Raw genomic sequence first — 22534 nt, 5'->3', positions numbered from 1 at the left:
CATGCCAATTTCATTATCCTTTTGGAACGACAGCATGAAATGTAAACCCATTTATCATTTTTCTTGCAGTAGTATGCCACATTGTGACCAACTTAAGAGTGATAGATCCAACTTTTCTCTTTTACAATCCCTTCTGGTTGGAAAAAAATCAAAGATAAGTCAACCTTATCACCCCTTTGCAAGGACAACATGGGGTGTAAACCCATTTTTTTTGTGTCAATCTTATGTCACCATGTAGACAACTTAAAAGCATTAGATCTGTCTTTTCTGTTTTATCATCCCCTTAGAACAAAAACTTTTTAAAAATGTAAAAACTTCAGGAGCTTGAATTGTCAGGTGTGTCAAGTGCTACAAGACTAAAATTTGAAAACGATACAGATACGATACTGAAGGAGAACATTAGGACATGGACCCCATATGACCATGACCTTTGACCCTATGATCTTGAGTACCTAGGCGGAACGAAATTCATCTGGCGAGAGTCAGGTTATGCATTAATAGCACAAAAAGGGAAATGCAGTTCAGTTTAAAGAGGCCGACCTGTGAAATTTGTTGTACTACTTTCATTTCACTTTATCACTTTCCACTGTTGCGAAGCCTGCTTGTTGTCAGTTCAATCATTGTTTACATTGACATGGGACGGTGATTAAATTTATTTTACCAGATCTACTTCATAGGAGCGCCAATGTACAGAATTAATAGGCTCCTGCCCGCCAATCAGAAAATAGTTTGTCTTGTCTCTTGGGGATAGGTTTTCAATAATATGCCTTGTAGTTTCTTTTAAAAGTTTGTATACCATGATTATTGTTTGGGTATTTTTTTGTATTTTCTAATTACTAATTAAATACATTTTTCACATCAGTATTTTGTATTTTATTTTGTTACTTTTTTTATGAGCTATTTGTAGTTTGTAACAAAATAGTTTTTGATGTATTTGTGCCCACCTCTGCTTACAAGAGATACGAAAGACATTCCAATATAGCCAGACAAACAAAATAATGAAAGAGCAGATGGACAAAAAGAGGAAAGAAGATGATTCAAGGGTAAAATGTAAGAGGCCGGTGGCAAGCAAGGGGCTCGAGTCTGTTTTAACCGTTTGCAAGCACCTGTGGTAGGCTATATGAATGTGCTGTTGTGGTAAATCTCAGGTCTTGAAATGTGTCCCTGAAGTAAGTCTGAGCTTATTTATCGTTGCTGATGTGAAGTAAGTCTGAGCTTAGTTATAGTTGCTGATGTGAAGTAAGTCTGAGCTTAGTTATCGTTGCTGATATGAAGTAAGTCTGAGCTTAGTTATCGTTGCTGATATGAAGTAAGTCTGAGCTTAGTTATCGTTGCTGATATGAAGTAAATCTGAGCTTAGTTATCATTGCTGATATGAAGTAAGTCTGAGCTTAGTTATCGTTGCTTAGTTATCGTTGCTGATGGGTGGGGTCCCATCTACCACACCCGCATAGTGCTATTCAAGTATTCAGCATTGTTCAGTATTCAAGTATTGTATAATATACCACACAGGTAAGATCCACACTATCAGCCCACATACACACACACACACACACAAACACACACACACACAAACACACACACACACACACACACACACACACACACACACACACACACACACACACACACACACACACACACACACACACACACACTTTAAAAGGCTTAAAGGAAGGAAAATGTCTGTGCCGGAAGTTATCATAAATGCTTGAAGCCCTGCACACACACACACACACACACACACACAATGTAAGTATAAGACAAAGACAACTATCTCAGCCACATAACTGACCTGATATCAATCTGTTTGGACTCACATGTACAATCCTGTGTGTGTGCGACTGATTACGTGATTTTTTTTTCCAGACATGTGCCATTTATTTGTCTAATTTAAACCAGTGAAGGCTTGCTTTTGTTGTTCTCATCACACAGGTGCGTCTGAGCATCAACTGGACTAACCATTTTGGTCTCAAAGACACAGGCTTTCAGGCCATTTTAGATTTGGATGTAATTTAATCTAGCCTTCAGAAGGATTTATAAATAGCTTGGTTGCATAAGAAGACATAATACTGATTTTAGATTGAGCACAGCACAGAATTCCTTTAGAACAGTCCGAAAGTAGTCTCTAAGCTGTTATTGCTTTTGATGGAGGTTCTTTAAAATAAAGTAAAATGTCTCACGCTGCAAAAATAAAGTTGCATAATACACCCTTTTACCTCTGTATCTTCATACACAGTTTCTATCAATAGCAAATAGTAAACCGATAGTAAAATATTAATGCATGCAGGGCTTTGCTTAAATAAAGGGACAACACACTGGAAAAGGTTCTTTCTCTCCCAAATAACTGCATGAAATATTGAGCATTAGCAATGCATTTTGTGTCTTTTGGGACTGTGAAAATATGAAGACAGGGGCAGTTTTGGTACTCAGGCCAGCAGAATGATAGTTAAAGCAACACTAACGCACTTTTCCTCTGTCGCACGCACACTATTTGTTTATCCAGCACCGGCTTCGAAAATAAAGATGTCCACAGACACTAGAGTATGTTGCATGATTTTAAGAAAGTATAATGTATTGCGACATCAGAATCAAGTCAAATTTGTAGTTTCTTATGTTTCATTCCATCGAACTAGATCCGCTATACCCGATCAGAAAACTTACATAGTGCAGTTATAGCCGATAGATGGCCTCAAAGCGAATGCAGAAGTGCCGTTCACCCTGTTATGAGTTGATGAACCATTGAAATGATCTTGGAAACATTATTTTACGGTACAAAAAACTATTTGGTGTTGCTTTAATGGAGGGCTGTAGGCTACTACTCTGCCTATTGAATGGACAGAAAGTGCTTCAGGGCTTCTGGGGTTTACACACTGCGGAACATGCACGGCAAGATGCTTTTAAAGTGTTTTTTTCTTTTTTTTTGGTGATATACTGTATGTAAATCTATCATTTTTTGTTATATAGAAATATGCCAGTATAAAAATGTACCCCCTCAACATGGTCAGGATTGGTCTGTATATTGAGTAGGGCCTACAAGTATACACCTTCACTAATCAAGTCATTAAAACAGTTGGCATCTATCATAAATTATGAAGGTTTAGTCCACTGACAGGTTTACTCTAAGCAGAGAGGTGCAAAGTAATTTTGCTGTGCAGATTTACAACTAGCTTTCTGCCACACAATTATGTCAATGTAAAGCAATAATTGCAAACTCTGTGATGCCAAATGTTTAGATTCTTCTTCTGGATAAATTATTTGTTTGCATTTCAAATCAATATAAACAGTGAGGAGAGGACATATTTTTTTTGGAAATACTGTGATCATGCTAAAAATAATAAACCAACACAGCTGTTAAATAATAAAGGAAATCCCTACTGCATTGCTTCAGTGTGGACCTTTGCAGTCATGGGTTTCATACTGCATTGCTAGTGGCCCACAGGGTTTGTATCTCTTTGTAATTACAGCCATTGTTCTCTAAGATATCACATATTTGTAGGAAAAATAAGAAATTATATAAAGGTATAGCTATCACAGAAAACCACGGATTTGAAGTATTGACTGGTCTTGTTATTAATAACAACCTTTTTGATGGTGATGGCATTTTGTGACTCTAATTGTGGAAATCATATGGGTATACTTCACATTTTGTGGGGAAAGCTCCAAATCTCAGTAACAGCATTAGCCACACTAGAAAATGTCATACCCAGAGTTTGCCTCTATACTGCCCCCTTATGGCAGAACATGCACTTTTCTGCCAGAGCAAACAATACATTCCAGGATGTAGTGTGCTATTCACATCCTCTTTTGAATTATTAAGTGTTGTGTTATATTGCAACGTTGAACAATAGTGAAAAAACACATATGTATATATTGGCAGTCATTGTGTTATTTTACAAATATTAACCAAATATAAAATCGGGAATAATGTCCACAATGACCAACAATTATTTCTGCAAATTTATTAAATTAATATAAAAAAGTCACTTCTTTGTTGTTTTAAGAGAGGGCGTGAGTACTGTGAAAGATACTTGTCTCGGGCTCTGGTCTGGTGATCTCAGTAGGTGTGCTGAAATGCTGCCCATGCTGCATGCACCTGCATATAGTAAAAGTATCAAGCAGTCCGCTGTTTCATAGCAAAAGTGGAAACTCTGAGGTAAGCTGCAGTGATAATGGGAAAATAACGCAAGAGACAGTTCAATAAATATAAAAATAAAAATCTAAACCATATGTACAAAGTCAACAATGGCAAGTCGTTTTTACAAAAGATGTTAAACATTGTGAACTAATGAATTATTAATACCACATTTTGGGTTGCTTGGAGATTGTCTCAGTGTTTGGGAACATTTTGGTCAACAAATACAATATTTTCATGAAGACCTGATTTTTGCCAGAGTATAAAACTCAAGACCACAGATGAGCTACTTACACTATAATCAAGAAGCAGCAAAGAAAGATGTGCAAAGAACATTCCACAGGGTGCAATAGCAAAGATTTGGGGGTTTTCAGGATATAAGCAGCCTTGCTTATAAAAAGCTATCATAGGACATTTAACTTTTTGGATTGAATAAAAACAATATGAGACAAAATGTGTTTCACTGTGTCTAGACTATATGTATGTGCATTGTGTGTTGACTAGACTGTATAGTGCTGTCAAAATTTAAGTAACATGTACAATCTTACTTCTCTCTCTTTACTGACTGAATGGGTTGTTGCATATTTCAAAATATCCGTAAAAAAGGTAAAAAAGTGCAAAATTTGCAAGCTGGCTTTCCCCTTCAAGCATTGTTAACCTGTAAATGTTAATGTGAACATGTCTTTATTATCAATGAGAACTTGTTCAATTCAACCATTTTGCAGTCATTAGATTTAGCTGGGCCAGCGTTTGGCTAACGAACAACAGTAGCCATAAGACTGGACGGATCTTCTCAAAAGAGCTGAAATGTGATCTTGACACGATGACTACAATTTGGAAAAAAAAGTCTCTAAGTGATAAAATGGCAAACATCTATTGCACCACCGGTCTCCTCCTCAATCGTTTGAACAAGTCCTGTCTCCTTTTCTCTGCCAGAAGCTGCTGAATCCGTTTATTATGTGTTCTCTCTTGGGATGGGTGAGGTCGTTTCCTGAGAAGAAAGACATTCGGAGAGACCTCGTTGTCGACGTCAACAATCTTGTACGACACGTCGACAGAGTTATTGTCTCTCCTATCCTCTGCTTTCGGGGGCATAGGGGTGGTGGGGGGTGCGCTTGTGACCAACAATCTGGTATTTTTGTGAGGGTGCGGGATTGAGTCGCCTCTGGACTCGACAGTGACAGGTACAGGCTTAGTGGTGGGACTCCAGGACCTGACCACATCCAACCAGGATGTGGGGACGTAAGACCTGGGAGCTGAGGAAGTCGTTCTTGGCCCTGGAGTGGTGCAGTCCCATTCGGGATCCCATTCGGTGTCGGTGCTGATGGGAAATGTAGTCTCCTCATAAGTGGTTGTAGGGCTCGGCGTAGTGTGCACCTCTGTACTGAAGAGGTCAGTGGCGCTCACTGTGGTCCTGTGGGCACTGGTGATGGGGACCTCGGGGAAATAGTCTTCAGTGGGATCAAAATAATCCTCCGCGTAGGCCGGAGAGGTGGACGTGGTGTGCGGGCTGGTCTGCGGAACTGGCGTGGGGGTGGTTGTTGGCCTGGTCCAGTTGGTGGTGGTGTAGTTGGCCTCATTGCAGGCCTTGCAGCACATCTGCTTGTACACTTGATTGGAGCAGTACTTGCTCAGCATCTCCATCCGACAGAAGACAGACTTGTCCCCCTTACAGGGCTGCCCTGCAAACACAAACCAGCAGAGGTCAGAGAAACGGACAGGTCAGGGAAAGAACTGACCAAGCATTGAGAGCATACTGAGAGGAGTGAATGAGGAAAAGAAAGAGAGAGAGAGAGAGAGAGAGGGAGAGAGAGAGAGAGAGAGAGAGAGAGGGGGGGGGAGAGAGAGAATAAGAAGATAACAAGATTAAAGCAGCACAGCCCATGCAATCGTATTTGTGTGTTATATTTCCCTTGTTTTTATTTCAGAAACCTTGCAAAACCTTAATGAGAAGAAATCAAGGAAAGCACAAAATCATTGTGCACATGAAACGTCTAATCATAATTAGAACATCGCACACCACACATCACACATTGAAGCAAATGTATTATAAAGCCCTGTGTTGATCCGAAATGGATTCAAACCAAACTCAAAACAAGACAAAAGGTTTCAAAAGAAAGGTCTCTATTCTTATATTTCAGTTACTATTGCAACGGTAGTGCCTGTATCAGAAGCGAACATTCATTCAAAAGAATCTGGCAAAGCATTTCAATTTCATAAGGTTAACAGATCAAAAGGGCAAGCCAGCTCCAGAGGACACACAGTGTGCACGCATGCTGCTGGTGTCCACATAGCTCTACCATGTGCTGGAAAAGTCCTCAGCAATCACGTGTCTAATTGGATAACTGAATAATTATGGTCATTGAGGGCTAATTGTTCAGAGAGCACAAACTAAACTTCTGTGGCCAGACTGCTGGGGCTGATGGAGACGTTGCACATTTTCTTATGCCACAGTGCACATGACATTCAAGGGAAAGTATGTGAGCATTTAAATAGAGAAGAGCAGAGTTTGACCATTTACTGGACACAGCTAAGAAACAGAAATCTTGTGGAGGACTCGATTTTTTTCTGCACTCCACCCTGTCTGATTCTGATTCTGGAGCAGTTCTATATAGAAAACGCATAGAAAAATCAAAAATATGCTGTTTGTAATGTTGTCTCATGGCCACCACACATAAAATCATGACCACAAGATGAGAGAAGTTATACATACTTTTACGATTAGGCCTACATACAGTGCTCTTTAGTATATCAGCAAACCTTTTTTTTTACACATTTTCATGCCAGTGTTCTTCCACGTCAATCTGGCAAGATGAATGTCCAGACAGAGGTCAACAAAATATTGATAATATAGAATATCCATAATTATATAACATGGGAATCTTCAAGAGACGTTGACATTTAGTTAAATACAGTTATCATCATTTGATATAGTTGATATACATGTATGTAGATTTCTCTCTAAAGAGTGGAAATGTTAGTCATTATGTAATGTTGTTCAGTAAAGGCCCTTCTGATTTTATACAGCTACAATAATACACAAATCAGTGGTGTTTAGATACCTGCAAAATGCATTTGGTGTAAACAGACTCATCCGCTCTTTGAATAGCTGCCTGTTCTTTTCATACAAAGAAAGGTAACCTTGAAGTGGTGGCATTACACAATGTTTGTCTGGCTCATTTTTCCAAAGTATAGGCAAAGAATATTTCATTAAGGGAGTAAAAGAAGGACTGAGGTAAATATATCCTGTACATGTTTCTCAAATGAATGCCCAGTCTTAATTTAAACAAAGGAAAGGTTTTGAATAAAGGCTGCTATTAACAGAGATACAGTTGAAGACATGTTTGATTGTAAAAGAGATATGGCAAAATAAAGTTACAGTCTGTCCCTCAAATGCACATATGTGTGTACAGGTTTTCCCACTGGCGGTACATTTCAGAATATAGGTTCAACCAACCTGTCAGATCTAAATACACATTAACCGTTTGCTTCAAAGTTCAAGTACAATCTATGTAAAAATATTAAGTTTCCCCACAATAAGAAGAACGTCTTTACGGATTAATATTGCTCATGTCCTTCCTTTCAGAGACTTCACTACAGTGTGAAATAACAGCAACAGCTTGTCAGTTTTCATCATTCCTCTCAGGTGTTGGAGTGCACACCCAGTTCAAACGACCCTCTCTCTGTGAGCAAGTCGGTCACAATCTGCATCGGCTCTCTGCGCATCGGAACGGGGACAAACTCCTAATAGTTTATCCGAAGGCCGAAAAGCTCGACAGAACCAGCTCTCCCCCCTGACTCAACACAGGTACTCCTACTGACAGACTGCAAGGTGTCAATCAGGGAGATGCAGCAGCAGCAGCAGCAGCAGCAGAAGGAGAAGAAGGAGGAGGAGGAGGAGGAGAGGTGGAAGAGAGTCAGCAGAAGAAGGAGGAGTGAGCCTCCAGGCTGAGGTCGAGCAGAGGAGGAGGAGACGGAGGAGGTGGAGGAGGTGTTAGTCAGGGTAGAGAGCCTCGCAGGCAGAGAAACACACAGAGAGGAAGGACCCAGGCCAGCAAAGGCTCACTCCGCATGGGCCACTGGCCGTTATACAGGGGACATTTACTTGAGGAGGTCTTGGGCGCAGAAACCTTCGGGTCAGGTCTGGAGAGCCACTGGATTATGAAGTTTCTTGTGTGATCTGGGGGGGGGGGGGGGGGGGGGGGCAGAGGGATATAGAACAGAGAATGTGTCGTCTTTAGATTGTGTTAGTATTTACATACCACTTACGTATACTGATTTATTCTATGTGTTACATATTTGGATTTGATTAACCCGACAATCACATTTGCTACAAAAGACAATGACAACTCCAACAACTTGCCACCGAGTGGGTGTTATGAGCTGGTAAACGAGGCCAGTTAGGGAAGCAAGTAGGTGGCTGGCAAATAGATCGTACATGAGCTCACACGTATGTTTTGGAGTTTTTAGATTTTTTTTAGAACTTTTACAAAATATAAGGGCACATAATAAACCCTCTCATTTGTTAATACAGAAATACTGCTATCTGTGAGTTATCTCCACCATCTTGGATTATCTTTTCAAGTTAAAGGTGCAGTCTAGCCTGGGTTTTCCCATGCTGCCTTACGCACGCGATTTTATTCACGCTGCTAGGCAGCCTGGATTCCATGGACTTCGTTTTCACCTCAACGAAGGAACCAATCACAGAACGGAAAGAGGGCAGCAAGACGATGACGACACGCCGAAGCCGCTATGAGCTACGTAGAGACGCATTTGATAGACATTCGCAGCGCCAAATAAACGGCTCTGGGCTCTTGTCGCTGTGAAACACCCACTCCCATTGAAAATGAATGGCAGCCTTTCACTTTGTCGCTCTATGTAGCTAGTGTGACTGTAGGGCAAGACTGAGTAGCTAACTGTAGTTCAGAGAAGCTAAGTGTCATGCAGTCAGTTGAAAATGCTGCACAAAGGTGCCAGATCAAGCTGGAGAAATAATGAGCGGGGGAAGGAAAAAATATCTGACTCATTTAACTGAAATGGAGAACTAAAGTCTGCAGTATATGGTAGCATACTGTACTTACTGGGGCAGGGGACGGGAGGACAGGGTCGGATGGTGTCTGGTTTGGGATCCAAGCACTGGCCCTCTGCGTTGTCCACCGCATTACACTGGACCTGCCTCTCCTGCGTCCCATTCCCACAGGTCACTGAACACTAAAAACACACACAAATACTCATTGTATGATTTTGTAAGCCAACTGGGTGATTTGAATGTTTATACACATGTAAAATGTACTCACACATAATCCTACACACACGCACACACACACACACACACACACACACACACACACACACACACACACACACACACACACCAGGGACCAGGGTCCTGCCCTCCACTGCGCTGGGCAGAGCTGGCGGTTGCAGGGCTGTCTACTCTCAGGCCGGTCGTCGTTGCAGAACTTGCTGTGGATGAAGCGGCGCGAGCCGTCAGCCTGGGGCTGCACACAGCGGACGCTGCGCACCTGGTAGCCCGTCTTCCCGCACGTCCGGCTGCACTCCTCCCACTCGCCACTCTCCCAGCTGGGGGAAGGAGAAATACACACACACACACACACACACACACACACACACACAGAACACACACACACACACACACACACACACAGAACACACACACACACACACACACACCACACAGGAGATAATGTACACAGAAAGCTTAAGCCACTTTGATCGATAATACATTAGCATTAATGGGAAACTGTTTCATAGAGATAAAACACTGTATAGCCCATAACAATATAGCCAACAGGCATGAAAAGACATGTTTAGAAAATCATTCATATTGTGTACGGTACATTGGTTGGGAACACTCCTTCACATTGCATGCTCTGCCGATGGCACGGGGCTTGGGAATATTTGAACAGTAGGTGCGGTGGACCATCTTGCCGTCTGCCTTTCTCCTGCAGCCGAAGCGTGTGTACTGCTTGCCTGTGCAGAGAAAAAACGACAGCTCAACGCTCACACCCAACTTCCCTTCCGAGCAGAGATTAGCCGACAGCGGCCTTCATTAATCACACCTCTCGCTGCAAGGCTCGGTAAGGCTTTGAGATTTATCCCTCAGGAGCCAGAGTGGGACGCGTTGACCTCAGATAGCAACCCTCATTCCACCTTATCAAAGAATGCTTCATGGCTCCAGGTATCATTGTCACCTTTGCCTTAAGGAGCAGCCACAAAATCAATAAGAATCGCTGGCTCAAGGTATGGATTCAAAATGACTCCGAGAGTGTATAGATTACAGATTGTGGCTCCAGGTAGCACTATCACTTTTTCCTATAAGGACCAACCTCAGAATCAATAAAAATCGGTGGTTCAAGCCAGGTATAAGTTCATGACTCTAAGTATTTGTATTTATTTAAATATGTATTTAAGTATATAACTATAACTGTAACTTAACTGTATGTATTTAAGTATATAACCATAACTATAACTTAACTATATGTATTTAAGAGTGTGTTTGGTGTACCTCCACCGCAGGGTTTGGAGCAGTGGGACCACTTCCTGAGTGCCCACTCAAAGTAGGCCGTGTCCTCCAGGAGAAGGTTGTTCTCGATGGACGACTGGAGCCCTTCATGAAGGATGTACTTGTACGAAAGAGTGACTTTGGAAACACCATATGATCGAACCTGAACAGTTGAAGAAAGACTGTCACATTTTCAAGTTACACAGGTCTTTCCATTCTGGTTGCTGAGAGATATATGTAAGTATTGATAATTATACTGACTAATAAAGCAAGTAGAGACAGAGATTTAATCATTTTAACTTGCAAATCACTGCACTGTACTGTTTTCAGTCGTCACTTTAATATTTCTTCAACTTGACCTAAAAGCCAGTTGAAATATAAGAGCTAAATTGAAATATAATTGAAATGTAAGGTTTTGCTTCCAAAGTTGAAGGGCAGAGGAGTTTGTTGGCATCGACGGGTTTGTTGTAAGTTCATGCATGTCACATCATGCCAATCCTCTGTACCTTCTCTATGGCAGCTTTCTCATGCTCTCCACAAGCTTCTATTTATTTCGGAAGCGCCAGAGGAAAAGCAACTCCAGGTGGAAGTGATTGGTCATACATGGACTTACCCTGACAGACCTGAGATGTTTACAAGAGCACGCTAACTCCTAAATCACCACTACGGCATCAGTGCACCTGTATTGAAGCATGACATGATGTGGCTAGTCTTAAGGCTGTCCGCAACTCAACCCTACGTAAATTTTTTCTGAACGATACACATCTGATCCACTCTCAATATTTGGTGATAACACAGCACAGCTGTGACCTAAGTAGTATTATGAGAATGACATATGAGGTCGTTTTTTCCACACGAGCCCCCCTGTACCCATTTGGCCTTACCATTATGAGGACGGCGTATTTCAGAGGCCCTGAAGTCTGCACTATTTCCATGTCATCATTATTCCGATACTCCCATTCCACTCCTTTCTCTATGACAGTCCGAGTCTCAGGGAAGTCGTCGTCGTTGTTCAGGAAGATATCCCCTGTGGCCTGATTCTTAACCGCTGCCAAAGCAAAAGCAATTGCATAGTTGTCATTTATTTATTGGTATGATGTCTCAAACTTTAACTGATTTATTTCTTCAAACCCAGCCGATTGCACAGATGGTCTAAGGTGCCTGCGGCCACTACAGAGCCCAGTGGTCTTGACATTCTTGAAAAAAAAGATGTCTGAATAACTTATTAATGGTCTATTATTAACTATGCTATTAAAGATGTCTGAATAACTATGCTATTAATGGTCAGGGCAATGAATTAAACAGAGCTCTGTGTGTGTGTGTGTGTGTGTGTGTGTGCGTGCGCATGCATGTGTTTGTGTTTGTGGGTCTGTCTGTGTGTGTGTGTGTGTGTGTGTGTGTGTGTGTGTGTGTGTGTGTGTGTGTGTGTGTGTGTGTGTGTGTGTGTGTGTGTGTGTGTGTGTGTGTGTCTGTGTGTGTGTGGCCACGGGTGGTTTAGCTACTAATGAATTCAGAGTAGGCCTATTTATAATGAATGCTTGGCAAAGTCTCCAACTATTTGTCTGTTGTACCTAGTATATGAGGGGTCCCCTTGAACTCTCGGATCAGCAGATGCCTGGCCCCCAGGGGAATTTCCAGGATCTTGAGGAAACCTGGAAATGAAAAAAACATATATATGTATATGTGCAGCTCTTCCTTGGAACTTTCTCACAGGAGCAAGTAAAAAACAACAACTGGGAAGAATCTGAATTCATCTGGCCATCCAAATTCATCCTGCACAGAACAGACTTGCCCTGACTCCGTCTGACTAAAGAGCCTCACGGGAGATGGATAAACCCTCATAATCTTTTTTAGAAAACCGTTTTTCTTCCCATTTCTACTTCCAACCGCAACAGCTACTGTATCTCAGGCTCCTGCTGTAGCAGAGTCTTTGCCCAAGCAGTAGCACAATGTAATTTTACTGCTGTTTAGTTTGCAGAGCAAAATATATATGAGATAACAGTGTTAGATACTTCTGTCACAATAGAGTAGAAAGGATATAAGACATGTTACCACACTTTCCAACCTATGCTGTGAAAACAGCCAATCACATTTTCTGGAATGTTTTAAGATGTGGAACTGAGACATTATATGGAATACTGAACAGCAATATACAAATTCCTTTTGTTACTCTAAAAACAGGCTTCATCTTGCGATAGATGAGGTGGAATGGAGCGGGATTTGGAGAGAGTGACTCACCCTCTTTCTTAGTGCTCCGGGTGAAGTTGCCTTTAACAATCTTACAGGTGGAGTTGTCCCCTCCACACACTCCACATTTATCTTCCTCCATCTCCGAGGCGATGACATTATCACAGCCCACTTTCTGTGGAGAGATGGGACCAGTCAGATTACAGATTAAAATCTATGTCAGGGACTAGTCAGATTAATTATCAAAATTATAACTGTATAAAAAAGTAATAAAAACATAACCAAAAAGGGATAGAATAACAACATGTGAGCCCATTTGTCACTATGACAACAAGTGAACAAGTGAATTACTTGCTCTTTATTATTCAATTCTTTATTAATCAAAGAAACGCCTTCACTTTTCCTGCATTCACATTTTCCTGCATTCCCTCACCCATGCATTCCTAATGTGTTGCTATTTTTGTGTTAAAATCTTAGCCTAAAATGGTTTGTATGTCCTAATACAAACCACCTGGGTAATTCTCCAGATCACAGTGTAAGGATTAACTTTCTTCCCATGCAGTTCATCCAAGTGGATAACTCTGGCACAGAGCAGTGGAAAAGACAGAATAAGTGGAGACTGTAGCCAGGGAAATATGCAGTAGCAGACCGAGGTTTGCAGGGTGTAAAATTTGGGGTGAATTTTTCTTTCAGTATTATATTTAAGTGGTGGGTTAACAGATTGGCAACGTTTACTTTGCATTGCTCCCAGGAACTGAGCTAACACTTCCTCAACTCCCATTCACCAACCAGCCTCACCTCCACTACACACATGGAGCCTGATCTCCCATTCACCAACCAGCCTCACCTCCACTACACACATGGAGCCTGATCTCCCATTCACCAACCAGCCTCACCTCCACTACACACATGGAGCCTGATCTCCCATTCACCAACCAGCCTCACCTCCACTACACACATGGAGCCTGATCTCCCATTCACCAACCAGCCTCACCTCCACTACACACATGGAGCCTGATCTCCCATTCACCAACCAGCCTCACCTCCACTACACACATGGAGCCTGATCTCCCATTCACCAACCAGCCTCACCTCCACTACACACATGGAGCCTGATCTCCCATTCACCAACCAGCCTCACCTCCACTACACACATGGAGCCTGATCTCCCATTCACCAACCAGCCTCACCTCCACTACACACATGGAGCCTGATCTCCCATTCACCAACCAGCCTCACCTCCACTACACACATGGAGCCTGATCTCCCATTCACCAACCAGCCTCACCTCCACTACACACATGGAGCCTGATCTCCCATTCACCAACCAGCCTCACCTCCACTACACACATGGAGCCTGATCTCCCATTCACCAACCAGCCTCACCTCCACTACACACATGGAGCCTGATCTCCCATTCACCAACCAGCCTCACCTCCACTACACACATGGAGCCTGATCTCCCATTCACCAACCAGCCTCACCTCCACTACACACATGGAGCCTGATCTCCCATTCACCAACCAGCCTCACCTCCACTACACACATGGAGCCTGATCTCCCATTCACCAACCAGCCTCACCTCCACTACACACATGGAGCCTGATCTCCCAGTGCCCCTCACCCAGACACTCACTCACACTTCACTGTACACACAAGCACTGTCCAAAAATTCTCCCACACATTGACACACTGATTTAATATAGCTCTACACATAAATGTGATCTCACACTTTCTAACGTACAGTTACTGATCAATCCACCCTGCCCACCCACCCACCCACACACACACTGACCTCACACACTGATACACTCACATCCCTCACACACTGATTCTTACCTCACATTCTCCTCGCACACAGATGCTGTAGGGATCCTTGTAGGAGCAACGAGTCCCATCATGCACCATTCTCTTCATCGGGACCACGTCTCCGGTCTCGTTTGACTGACAGTACAGCTGGCATCGCTCGTCCGCTGAGAATGAACAGCACAGGATGTGTAAGAAACGACTGCACTCCAACAAGTCGCTGCAAGAAGGTCCATGTCGCACATTGCTATTTTGTGCAGTGTTGCTTCTTGCCATTAAAGATTCAATAGGTAATGATTTAACCATTTTTCCAGAGGGGTTATACATGTATTTTTAAAACATATTCAATATGCCTTAATAAAATGTAAGCCACCAAATAAATAACAGTCTAGTTATTGATATGTAGAGAGAGTGTAGAGGGAATGCCAAGAATAAAACACTTCATCGACTGAGAGCATGAATAAATGTAGTTTTCCATCAAGTCTGTCTGACTAGCTTCCTCCTTGAGGTGTTCAGCTCACAGTCTTTCCAGAGACGCTTACTTTACATAACACTTGCAGATTTACATTCTTTTTTATTTTCAAAGAAAGAATTTGTTTCATTTTTGTCACATTATTTTCATTGCACACAGGAGACCATTTTTGTTCCATTTACTTTCTTGTTTTGAATTTCCCAAAGCAATGATAAATATAGACTTTTATTGTCTGAATGTAATAAAGCCAGTATGTCCTTGTCATTTGACATTCTGCAATATGGTTTACATATCTATTTAAGGAGACCAGCTGGCAATAATGATAAAATCTCAAACATAGACCTTATGAGGAGAGGAAAATTCACTTCATTAGTGGTACTCTTGACACTGAAAACAGACACATCTGGGGTGAGCACTGGTGGAGGGGCAAACACTGTTTTTATTTTTTTGCAGGCCATCTTTTTTTTATATTATTTTTTATTTTTTATAAAGTATATTTTTTTGGCCTTTTTATGCCTTTAATGACAGTGACAGTGGAGAGTGACAGGAAGCGAATGGGAGAGAGAGCAGGGATGGGATCCGGAAAGGACCACGGGGCGGGAATCGAACCCGGGTCGCCGGCGTACGGTGCAGGTGCAGGTGCCCCAGCCAGTTGCGCCACAGCTGGGGCCTTTGCAGGCCATCTTAATTGAATTGTGCACAATGTCGTGGCAGTGCCCCAGCCAGTGGGAAGCTGGAGACGTTGCGACGCTTGTGCAACAGCCTGTCCATGAGTCTCCGCACCAGAGACTCATCAGCGCCATGCCTCTCAGCATGTGGAGACTGTGCTTTATGTGCTCTCATTGTTCAAAAATGAGACAAATCAAAACAAAAACAACCGTCGACCAGTTTATCTAATGACCAAATGCAAACAACCAACCAACCACAATGAAATGATCAGAGAGGATTTCATGCTTAGAGCCTTTCATTACAGATTTCATCCCTGGGTTTACAGTATGTCACATTTTAGGAGGCTAAATGAAACAATGTTTAGTCTTATAAATCTTTAGCTAAATTAATTTATTCCTTTGTTCTCTAACTAAACTGTGTGCCCTCAACACTGCTGGCATTATGCAACAAATAGGTCATGGTAGTCTAGCAGAAGGGCTGCTGTGAGACTGGGACGACACTGCCCAGGGCGGTCCAGAGGAGGAATGCTCCTGAACACAGTGAGTCCCGGCCAAGACAAACCTACAGTTGGAAATAACAGCTGCTGCCCATGGGCCGTAAAGCAGACATTCCCTGAGGCGTCTTTAATGTGAAAGCCAGGAGGAGGGAAGGTAAATCTCTCACAGGGCTTCAAGCGCAGGGAAAAACAGGATTAAAGAAAGAAATCAGGCACCACAGTCACACTATTAAAGATACAGCTAATGCCAATTCAACTAGACAACAGCCTGCGTGATTATGACACCTTAGTCTTTTAAGGTGCCTCTCCAAAACCCAAATGGATTTAACATCCATTCCCCCAAAAATAAATGTGTAAGTTTCTAATAATAAAAACGACAAATAAATAAAATAAGACATGAATAAAGTTGGTTATTCTGGAACCATCAGGCCACAGGCCAGTATTTGAGAGGCAGAGCAGACGCAAAAGAGAGAATTTCGACTGAATGTGTTTTCTTCTCCTTAACGTTACCAACGGAGACAACTTACGGTCGGGATGCTCATACGGTAACCAGTTGTGCAGGGTGTTCTGGTGCTTGAAGTAGGGGTCCCACATCTTGCACTGCTCCTCTCTGAAGTCGGCGAAGGCTTTGGCGCACTCCTCCATGCTGCAGAGCTGAAACTCATAGCTGTTGCCATAGCAGGTGCGTCCTCCGTTTGCAGGGCTAGACATAAACATCAATCAAGTTTCACCCAGATCAATTAGCGGTTACATTTTTGTACACATTAAATTAAGTAAAAATCAGTGTCTGTAAGTCCTATATGAACATTCATCCAGTAAAAAGCCAAACGTTCATATTCTTTTAAAGCAACACAGTGCCAGTTCTTTTACCTTAAAATAATAGCTTCAAACTCATAATGGCATCCCTATGTACTATGTAGCTTTGTTGTTCCAACCTGGAACCTGACCCATTTCGTCAGTTCTCAATGAATTGGTGTTCCCCTTGGGTACCAAGTACGTAGCAAAAAGGCAAAAAGGAGAATTCCTATGTTGTTTTACTTTAAGAAAAAAGCAGAATATAAGAACATAGCACCATGATACATACGTCCAATAAATGATTTGATCATTAGATTTGTCTCCAACAAAAGGAATGGATTCCAAATGAACCCAGACACTTTCTGGTCTGGGTTGTGGCGCGAGTGGAAACTACAGTAATGGAGGCGCCGGTGTCTGCTACTCACATCGGGTTGTCACACTGCCGAGTGCGGAATCGCACGCCACCCCCACAGGTGCGTGAGCACGAGCCAAATTTGCTCCACTGACCCCAGCTCCCATCCTGCCTCAAGATGTCTGGCGTCAGAGTGATGCAATGCCCTTTGAAGCAGTGCTGGAAGACACACACACACACACACACACACACACACAGAGGAGGGTTGTATGGTGAGAGCGGTGAAGAAATCACATGATCCTTGGAAAATTACGCCACCGAGCTTACTGAACTTCACATGTCCAAACTGAGCTATTGCTGCACTGATTGTAGTTTAGTTCCAGTATTTACCCCACACTTTTGTAAAAGGTATGAAACATATACAGTATATCATTTTACAACAATTTCAAATACCAAGTAGGGCAACATATGTTGTCACTTTGATTTTTTTAAGTAAGTAAGTAAGTAACTTTTATTTATATAGCGCATTAATCTATGCACCCCAAAAGCGGTCCACACACAAGACATTGACACACAAGACAAAAGAGGCCAGACAGAGCGGCGTATTTGCCAGCACCAAGACAAAAACAAACAAATTTACACAATAACAAATGACACACAAGACAAAACCGGCTGAAAAATGTCAATTTAACAAATCAGTAAAGATCTTTGGCCTAAAGCTACCAAGCTAACTACCACAAGGCATGGAAAATCCTTGCAAATACCAACACTGGTCCAATTGGCACTGATATAAGCTTAGTAGCTTTTTTTGTCTTTTCCTGATATAGTTGCCAAGGCCGAGTTGCCGATGCCATCCTTACATTTTTGCATGGTGGTCATACTCCTACCACCATCCTACTGTAAAAAGGACATAGCCTGGACAGCTAGTTGGAGTATTAGTCACCGGTCTAAAACTATTTAATGTTTTCCAAATCAAGGATAAGTCAAGACAGGCAGTAAGGCAGCTCTGAATGGTGTATATGCTAATGAATTTTCACTTTTTTCTAGGCTTCAATGTGTACCTTTCAGAACAGAAACACAACAGAAACTCCAACATCAGCAATACACACCCTCACAGGTAGTACAGACTTTCAAATGAAATTCTGAAAATAATGCAACCAGTTTAATACTAGATTAGAGAAATAAAGAGAGCAACTAGATCTCAGTACTGTTCAACCATTTCTGGATGCTTATGCATGGCAGCAAAGGGTTAACATCTATAAGAAAAAATCTGCATCACAAAAATATATAGAGAATATTTGACAATCTTGGTAAATCAATTATCTGCTCACTCTAAGGCTGTGTGCAATATTGCATATATTTTCATCAACATGCTGCAGGTAGGTAGGTATTCAAAATCAGATGAATCATATAAAGGAGATTAATAATGTGGTATATATTTAGGCAAACATACATAATAGATTCGGATCCATGTCATGGCACTGCATGTGTTGCTTTGCAATGATGAGAGAAGCACAGCAGAGTGTGCTAGGGAGCCACAGAGATAAGAGAGAGAGAGAGAGAGAGAGAGAGAGGGAGTGGGAGGAGGGGGAGAGGGAGGGAGGGGGGAAATGAGAGGAAGAGCTCAGTAAGATAAACCACCGTTAAACGCCAGTCCTGTCCTACCTTGCCTGATCCACACCTGGTGCCATCGATGGGCGGGCCCTTCTTGGTCTTGCAGAAAAAGGGGTTCTCAGGATGGCTGCACCACAGCTGCTTGCACGGGTCATAGGTGCTGTACTAAAAGAAACAGTTAGACTCCTTGAGTAATGTCACTCAAAATGTTTACCTAATCATATATAAAAATGACACTGCATAGTAAGAAAGTAAGACACATAAACACACAAATGCACAGGTTTCCATCACCACAGAAAAGTCAATCTAGTCTCTGAGACTCTACAAGAAGTCAAGAAAGCAGCATGGAACCACACTTCACTGTGTTGGCCAAAGTCACGCAGTTTACCTACAGTAACACTCACTGTTCAGGTAAAGGGGAACAACATGTCTGACGTCGGCAACTTTTCTGAGTTTCTGGATGACTGACTCCATTCCTAAAGTGCACAGACATTTTTAAGACAGCCCAAACCACCTGGACAACTATCTCAGTCTAGCCAAGGCTTTTAGTCTGTCAGTTCAGTGCAGATGTGCGAATAATATATGCAAGCCGGGTGCCAGTGCTGCTGCCCAAACTGCCCATATTTTATAGTCTATGATGTACAATGTTGTAAGACAGTGCACTTTGCACAGACCAAATGCATCTCTATGAACTTGCTCCATGACTTCCTGGAGTGTCTAATTAGAGCTGTTCTTGGAATGCAGTCACCTCGCTGCACATGAGGAAGCCCATCCCGAAGTCGAAACGGCACTGGTCATTCATGGAGTAATGGAGGCCAGGCAGACCTGGCCGGCCAACCTCGGCCCAGTTGTGGTCGAAGGGGTCGTCCCGGAGACAGTTGTAGGAGCTGCATCATGTTCGGGGGAAGTTCAGTTAAAATCTCTAACTTCCTTGCTTGCTTAAAATATTTCAATCCTTCAAGTAACACATTAACACAACAATTAAAAAAATATTAAACTTTAAGTGTCTTCATTACATTAGCTGTCCTTAGCATAATATTAGGTTGATAATTAGATGCTTATTAGATGTTATTAAATGTTATTTGAAGTCTTGGATGGGGTGGGAGAGGAGCTCACTTCACTCACTTCAGGTATTTGTGGAGCTCCTCTCGGCTGCAGCGGGACCAGTGGAAGCGGTGGAAGGCAGCCTGGACCAGCGGCGCCATGATGCTGCCCATGGGCACCTCATCCTCACAGTCATTACCCTCACCATCATGCTCCATACCCAACCTACCAACCACACACCAACCAGGGACAGACAGGAATAGAAGAGACAGATATATTGATTGATTGATTGATTGGTTGATTGACTGACTGACTGACTGACTGACTGACTGACTGACTGATTGATTGATAGATTGATAGATTGATTAATTGATTGATTGATTATTTCCAGTACTTGGCAAATAAAAATTCTGATCAGATTGTGAATCAGATACTGGTTGATTGATTGACTGATTGATTAATTGTATGATTGATTTACTGATTGATTGTGTGTGACTGAAAAATGTGTCTCACACATGTCCAGTCTCATGCGCCACCACAAAGGCGGAGGAGAAGCCGTCCTCGTGGTTGAGCGTACAGCTGCGCACTGGGTGGCACATCCCTGTCACAGGGGCGAAGCCTGCAAACACACAGAGGACCGGGGCACACAGGGACACAAGGGCACTGCTTATTCAACATTAGTCAATATCAGCATGTGAGAGAGAGAGAGAGAGAGAGAGAGAGAGAGAGAGAGAGAGAGAGAGAGAGAGAGAGAGACAAGGGCACTGCTTATTCAACATTAGTCAATATCAGCATGTGCAAACTTCAGGGGTATTTTTTCTGATGCCCCTTGGCATATGCTTTGAGTATGTGTGTGCTTTGCTGTCTACACATAACGTGTAGCACATAATGTACATGCAGTGTGCGCATATCATTTGTACATAAATGCTGTACATGAAGAGAGAAAGAGGGACAAGAGGAGAGAGAGAGAGAGAGAGAGAGAGAGAGAGAGAGAGAGAGAGAGAGAGAGAGGGAGAGACAGGTTCCTTACCCTGCATGCCAGTAGGGCCAAACTCCTGACGTGTGAGGAAGATGGCATGGTCGTGGTATTCCACATCACTCTTGTCGCGCTTCTGCTGCAGGAAAGCCCACTGACAAACCTTCTCCAGGCTCCTGGACGGGTTCCCCAGCTCGATCAGGCTCACAGACTGGCATCAAGAAGACAGAACAGACACGTCTATTTCTCTCAGCACCACGGCGTGTCAACACGGCACAAACAGGCTCTTATCCCACATCTGCCTTCAGAGGGAGTCCCGCGTTTCACTCCTGATCACAATGACTCTGTACTGTACCACGCACTGTGATTTGAGTAAATACAAGGTTTACTGCTCACAGTGAGAAAACAGTAGAGACTGACAAGCTCTAACCACAGGATCTGCAGTGTCCCACACTCTGTCCTCCTCTGTCCTCTAGTTTACACAGGAACAACCTGGTTTTGAGCCTGAAATGATAGGGGACGTTTGCTGGGCCATAGAGTGAGTACAGGGTGGACCAGATGGCTATGCTCTGTGGACTGCTCTGCTGGACTGGACAGCTGTGTAGGGCAGAGCCATGGGCAGGCTCCTGTGAGCAACTTCCTCTCCTGTCCTCTCCCCCTCTTTCCTCTCCTCTCCCCCTCTTTCCTCTCCTTTCCTCTCCTCACCTCTCCTCTTTCCTCTCCTCTCCCCCTCTTTCCTCTCCTTTCCTCTCCTCTTTCCTCTCCTTTCCCCCTCTTTCCTCTCCTTTCCTCTCCTCACCTCTCCTCTTTCCTCTCCTCTCCCCCTCTTTCCTCTCCTTTCCTCTCCTCTTTCCTCTCCTCTCCCCCTCTTTCCTCTCCTCTTTCCTCTCCTCACCTCTCCTCTTTCCTCTCCTCTCCCCCTCTTTCCTCTCCTCTTTCCTCTCCTCTCCTCTCCTCTTTCCTCTCCTCTCCTCACCTCTCCTCTTTCCTCTCCTGTCCTCTTCCCCTCTTTCTTCTCCTCTCCTCTCCTCTGCTCTGCTCTCCTCTGCTCTGCTCTCCTCTTCTGCACAGGCTCATTTATTATGTGTGCTGGTGTCCTTCAGGAGGCATGGCCCCTGAGGCTGATGAGTGCCACACTCATTCACTGTAACCTGCATTCCCTCTCTCTCTCTCTCTCTCTCTCTCTCTCTCTCTCCCTCTCTCCCTCTCTCCCTCTCCCCCTCTCTCTCAACACCAATTACAAGTCAATGCAACCAATATCCAATACTGAGGGCAACTGAGTAAACCAATCTTGACCGAACATGTTTGTGAAACTGTGTGTGTGTGTGTGTGCATGTATGTGTGTATGTGTGTGTGTGTGTGTGTGTGTGTGTGTGTGTGTGTGTGTGTGTATGTGTGTGCGTGTTCGTGTGTGTGTGTGTGTGTGTGTGTGTGTGTTCGTGTGTGTGTGTGTGTGTGTGTG

The 22534-nt window shown here is 43.1% G+C and overlaps 1 protein-coding gene across 1 annotated transcript in view; it reads right to left on the bottom strand.

The window, feature by feature from the left end:
• Positions 1-3947: 3947 nt before the first annotated feature.
• Positions 3948-22534, bottom strand: part of adamts2a (ADAM metallopeptidase with thrombospondin type 1 motif, 2a) — a 53371-nt gene continuing 34784 nt past the window's right edge. The window contains exons 10-26 of the mRNA XM_076274345.1: positions 21127-21283; positions 20610-20715; positions 20178-20321; positions 19801-19939; positions 19104-19217; positions 17512-17657; positions 16819-16994; positions 14688-14821; positions 12900-13023; positions 12233-12313; positions 11546-11709; positions 10665-10824; positions 9997-10129; positions 9511-9718; positions 9217-9346; positions 8241-8315; positions 3948-5817 (exon numbers count right to left, since the gene is read on the bottom strand). Of these exons, the coding sequence (XP_076130460.1) occupies positions 5009-5817; positions 8241-8315; positions 9217-9346; positions 9511-9718; positions 9997-10129; positions 10665-10824; positions 11546-11709; positions 12233-12313; positions 12900-13023; positions 14688-14821; positions 16819-16994; positions 17512-17657; positions 19104-19217; positions 19801-19939; positions 20178-20321; positions 20610-20715; positions 21127-21283 (3000 nt within the window). The 3' untranslated portion in view covers positions 3948-5008. The remainder of the gene's footprint in view (positions 5818-8240; positions 8316-9216; positions 9347-9510; positions 9719-9996; positions 10130-10664; positions 10825-11545; positions 11710-12232; positions 12314-12899; positions 13024-14687; positions 14822-16818; positions 16995-17511; positions 17658-19103; positions 19218-19800; positions 19940-20177; positions 20322-20609; positions 20716-21126; positions 21284-22534) is intronic.

Source organism: Alosa pseudoharengus, unplaced genomic scaffold, assembly GCF_046254945.1.
Source record: "Alosa pseudoharengus isolate Yale_2024_CS ecotype anadromous, Long Island Sound unplaced genomic scaffold, YU_APseudo_1.1 YU_APseudo_1.1_scf_8, whole genome shotgun sequence".
NCBI classification, from domain to species: domain Eukaryota; kingdom Metazoa; phylum Chordata; class Actinopteri; order Clupeiformes; family Clupeidae; genus Alosa; species Alosa pseudoharengus.
Note: the sequence above shows the minus strand (reverse complement) of the source record. Positions and strands in the feature narration are given on the sequence as shown.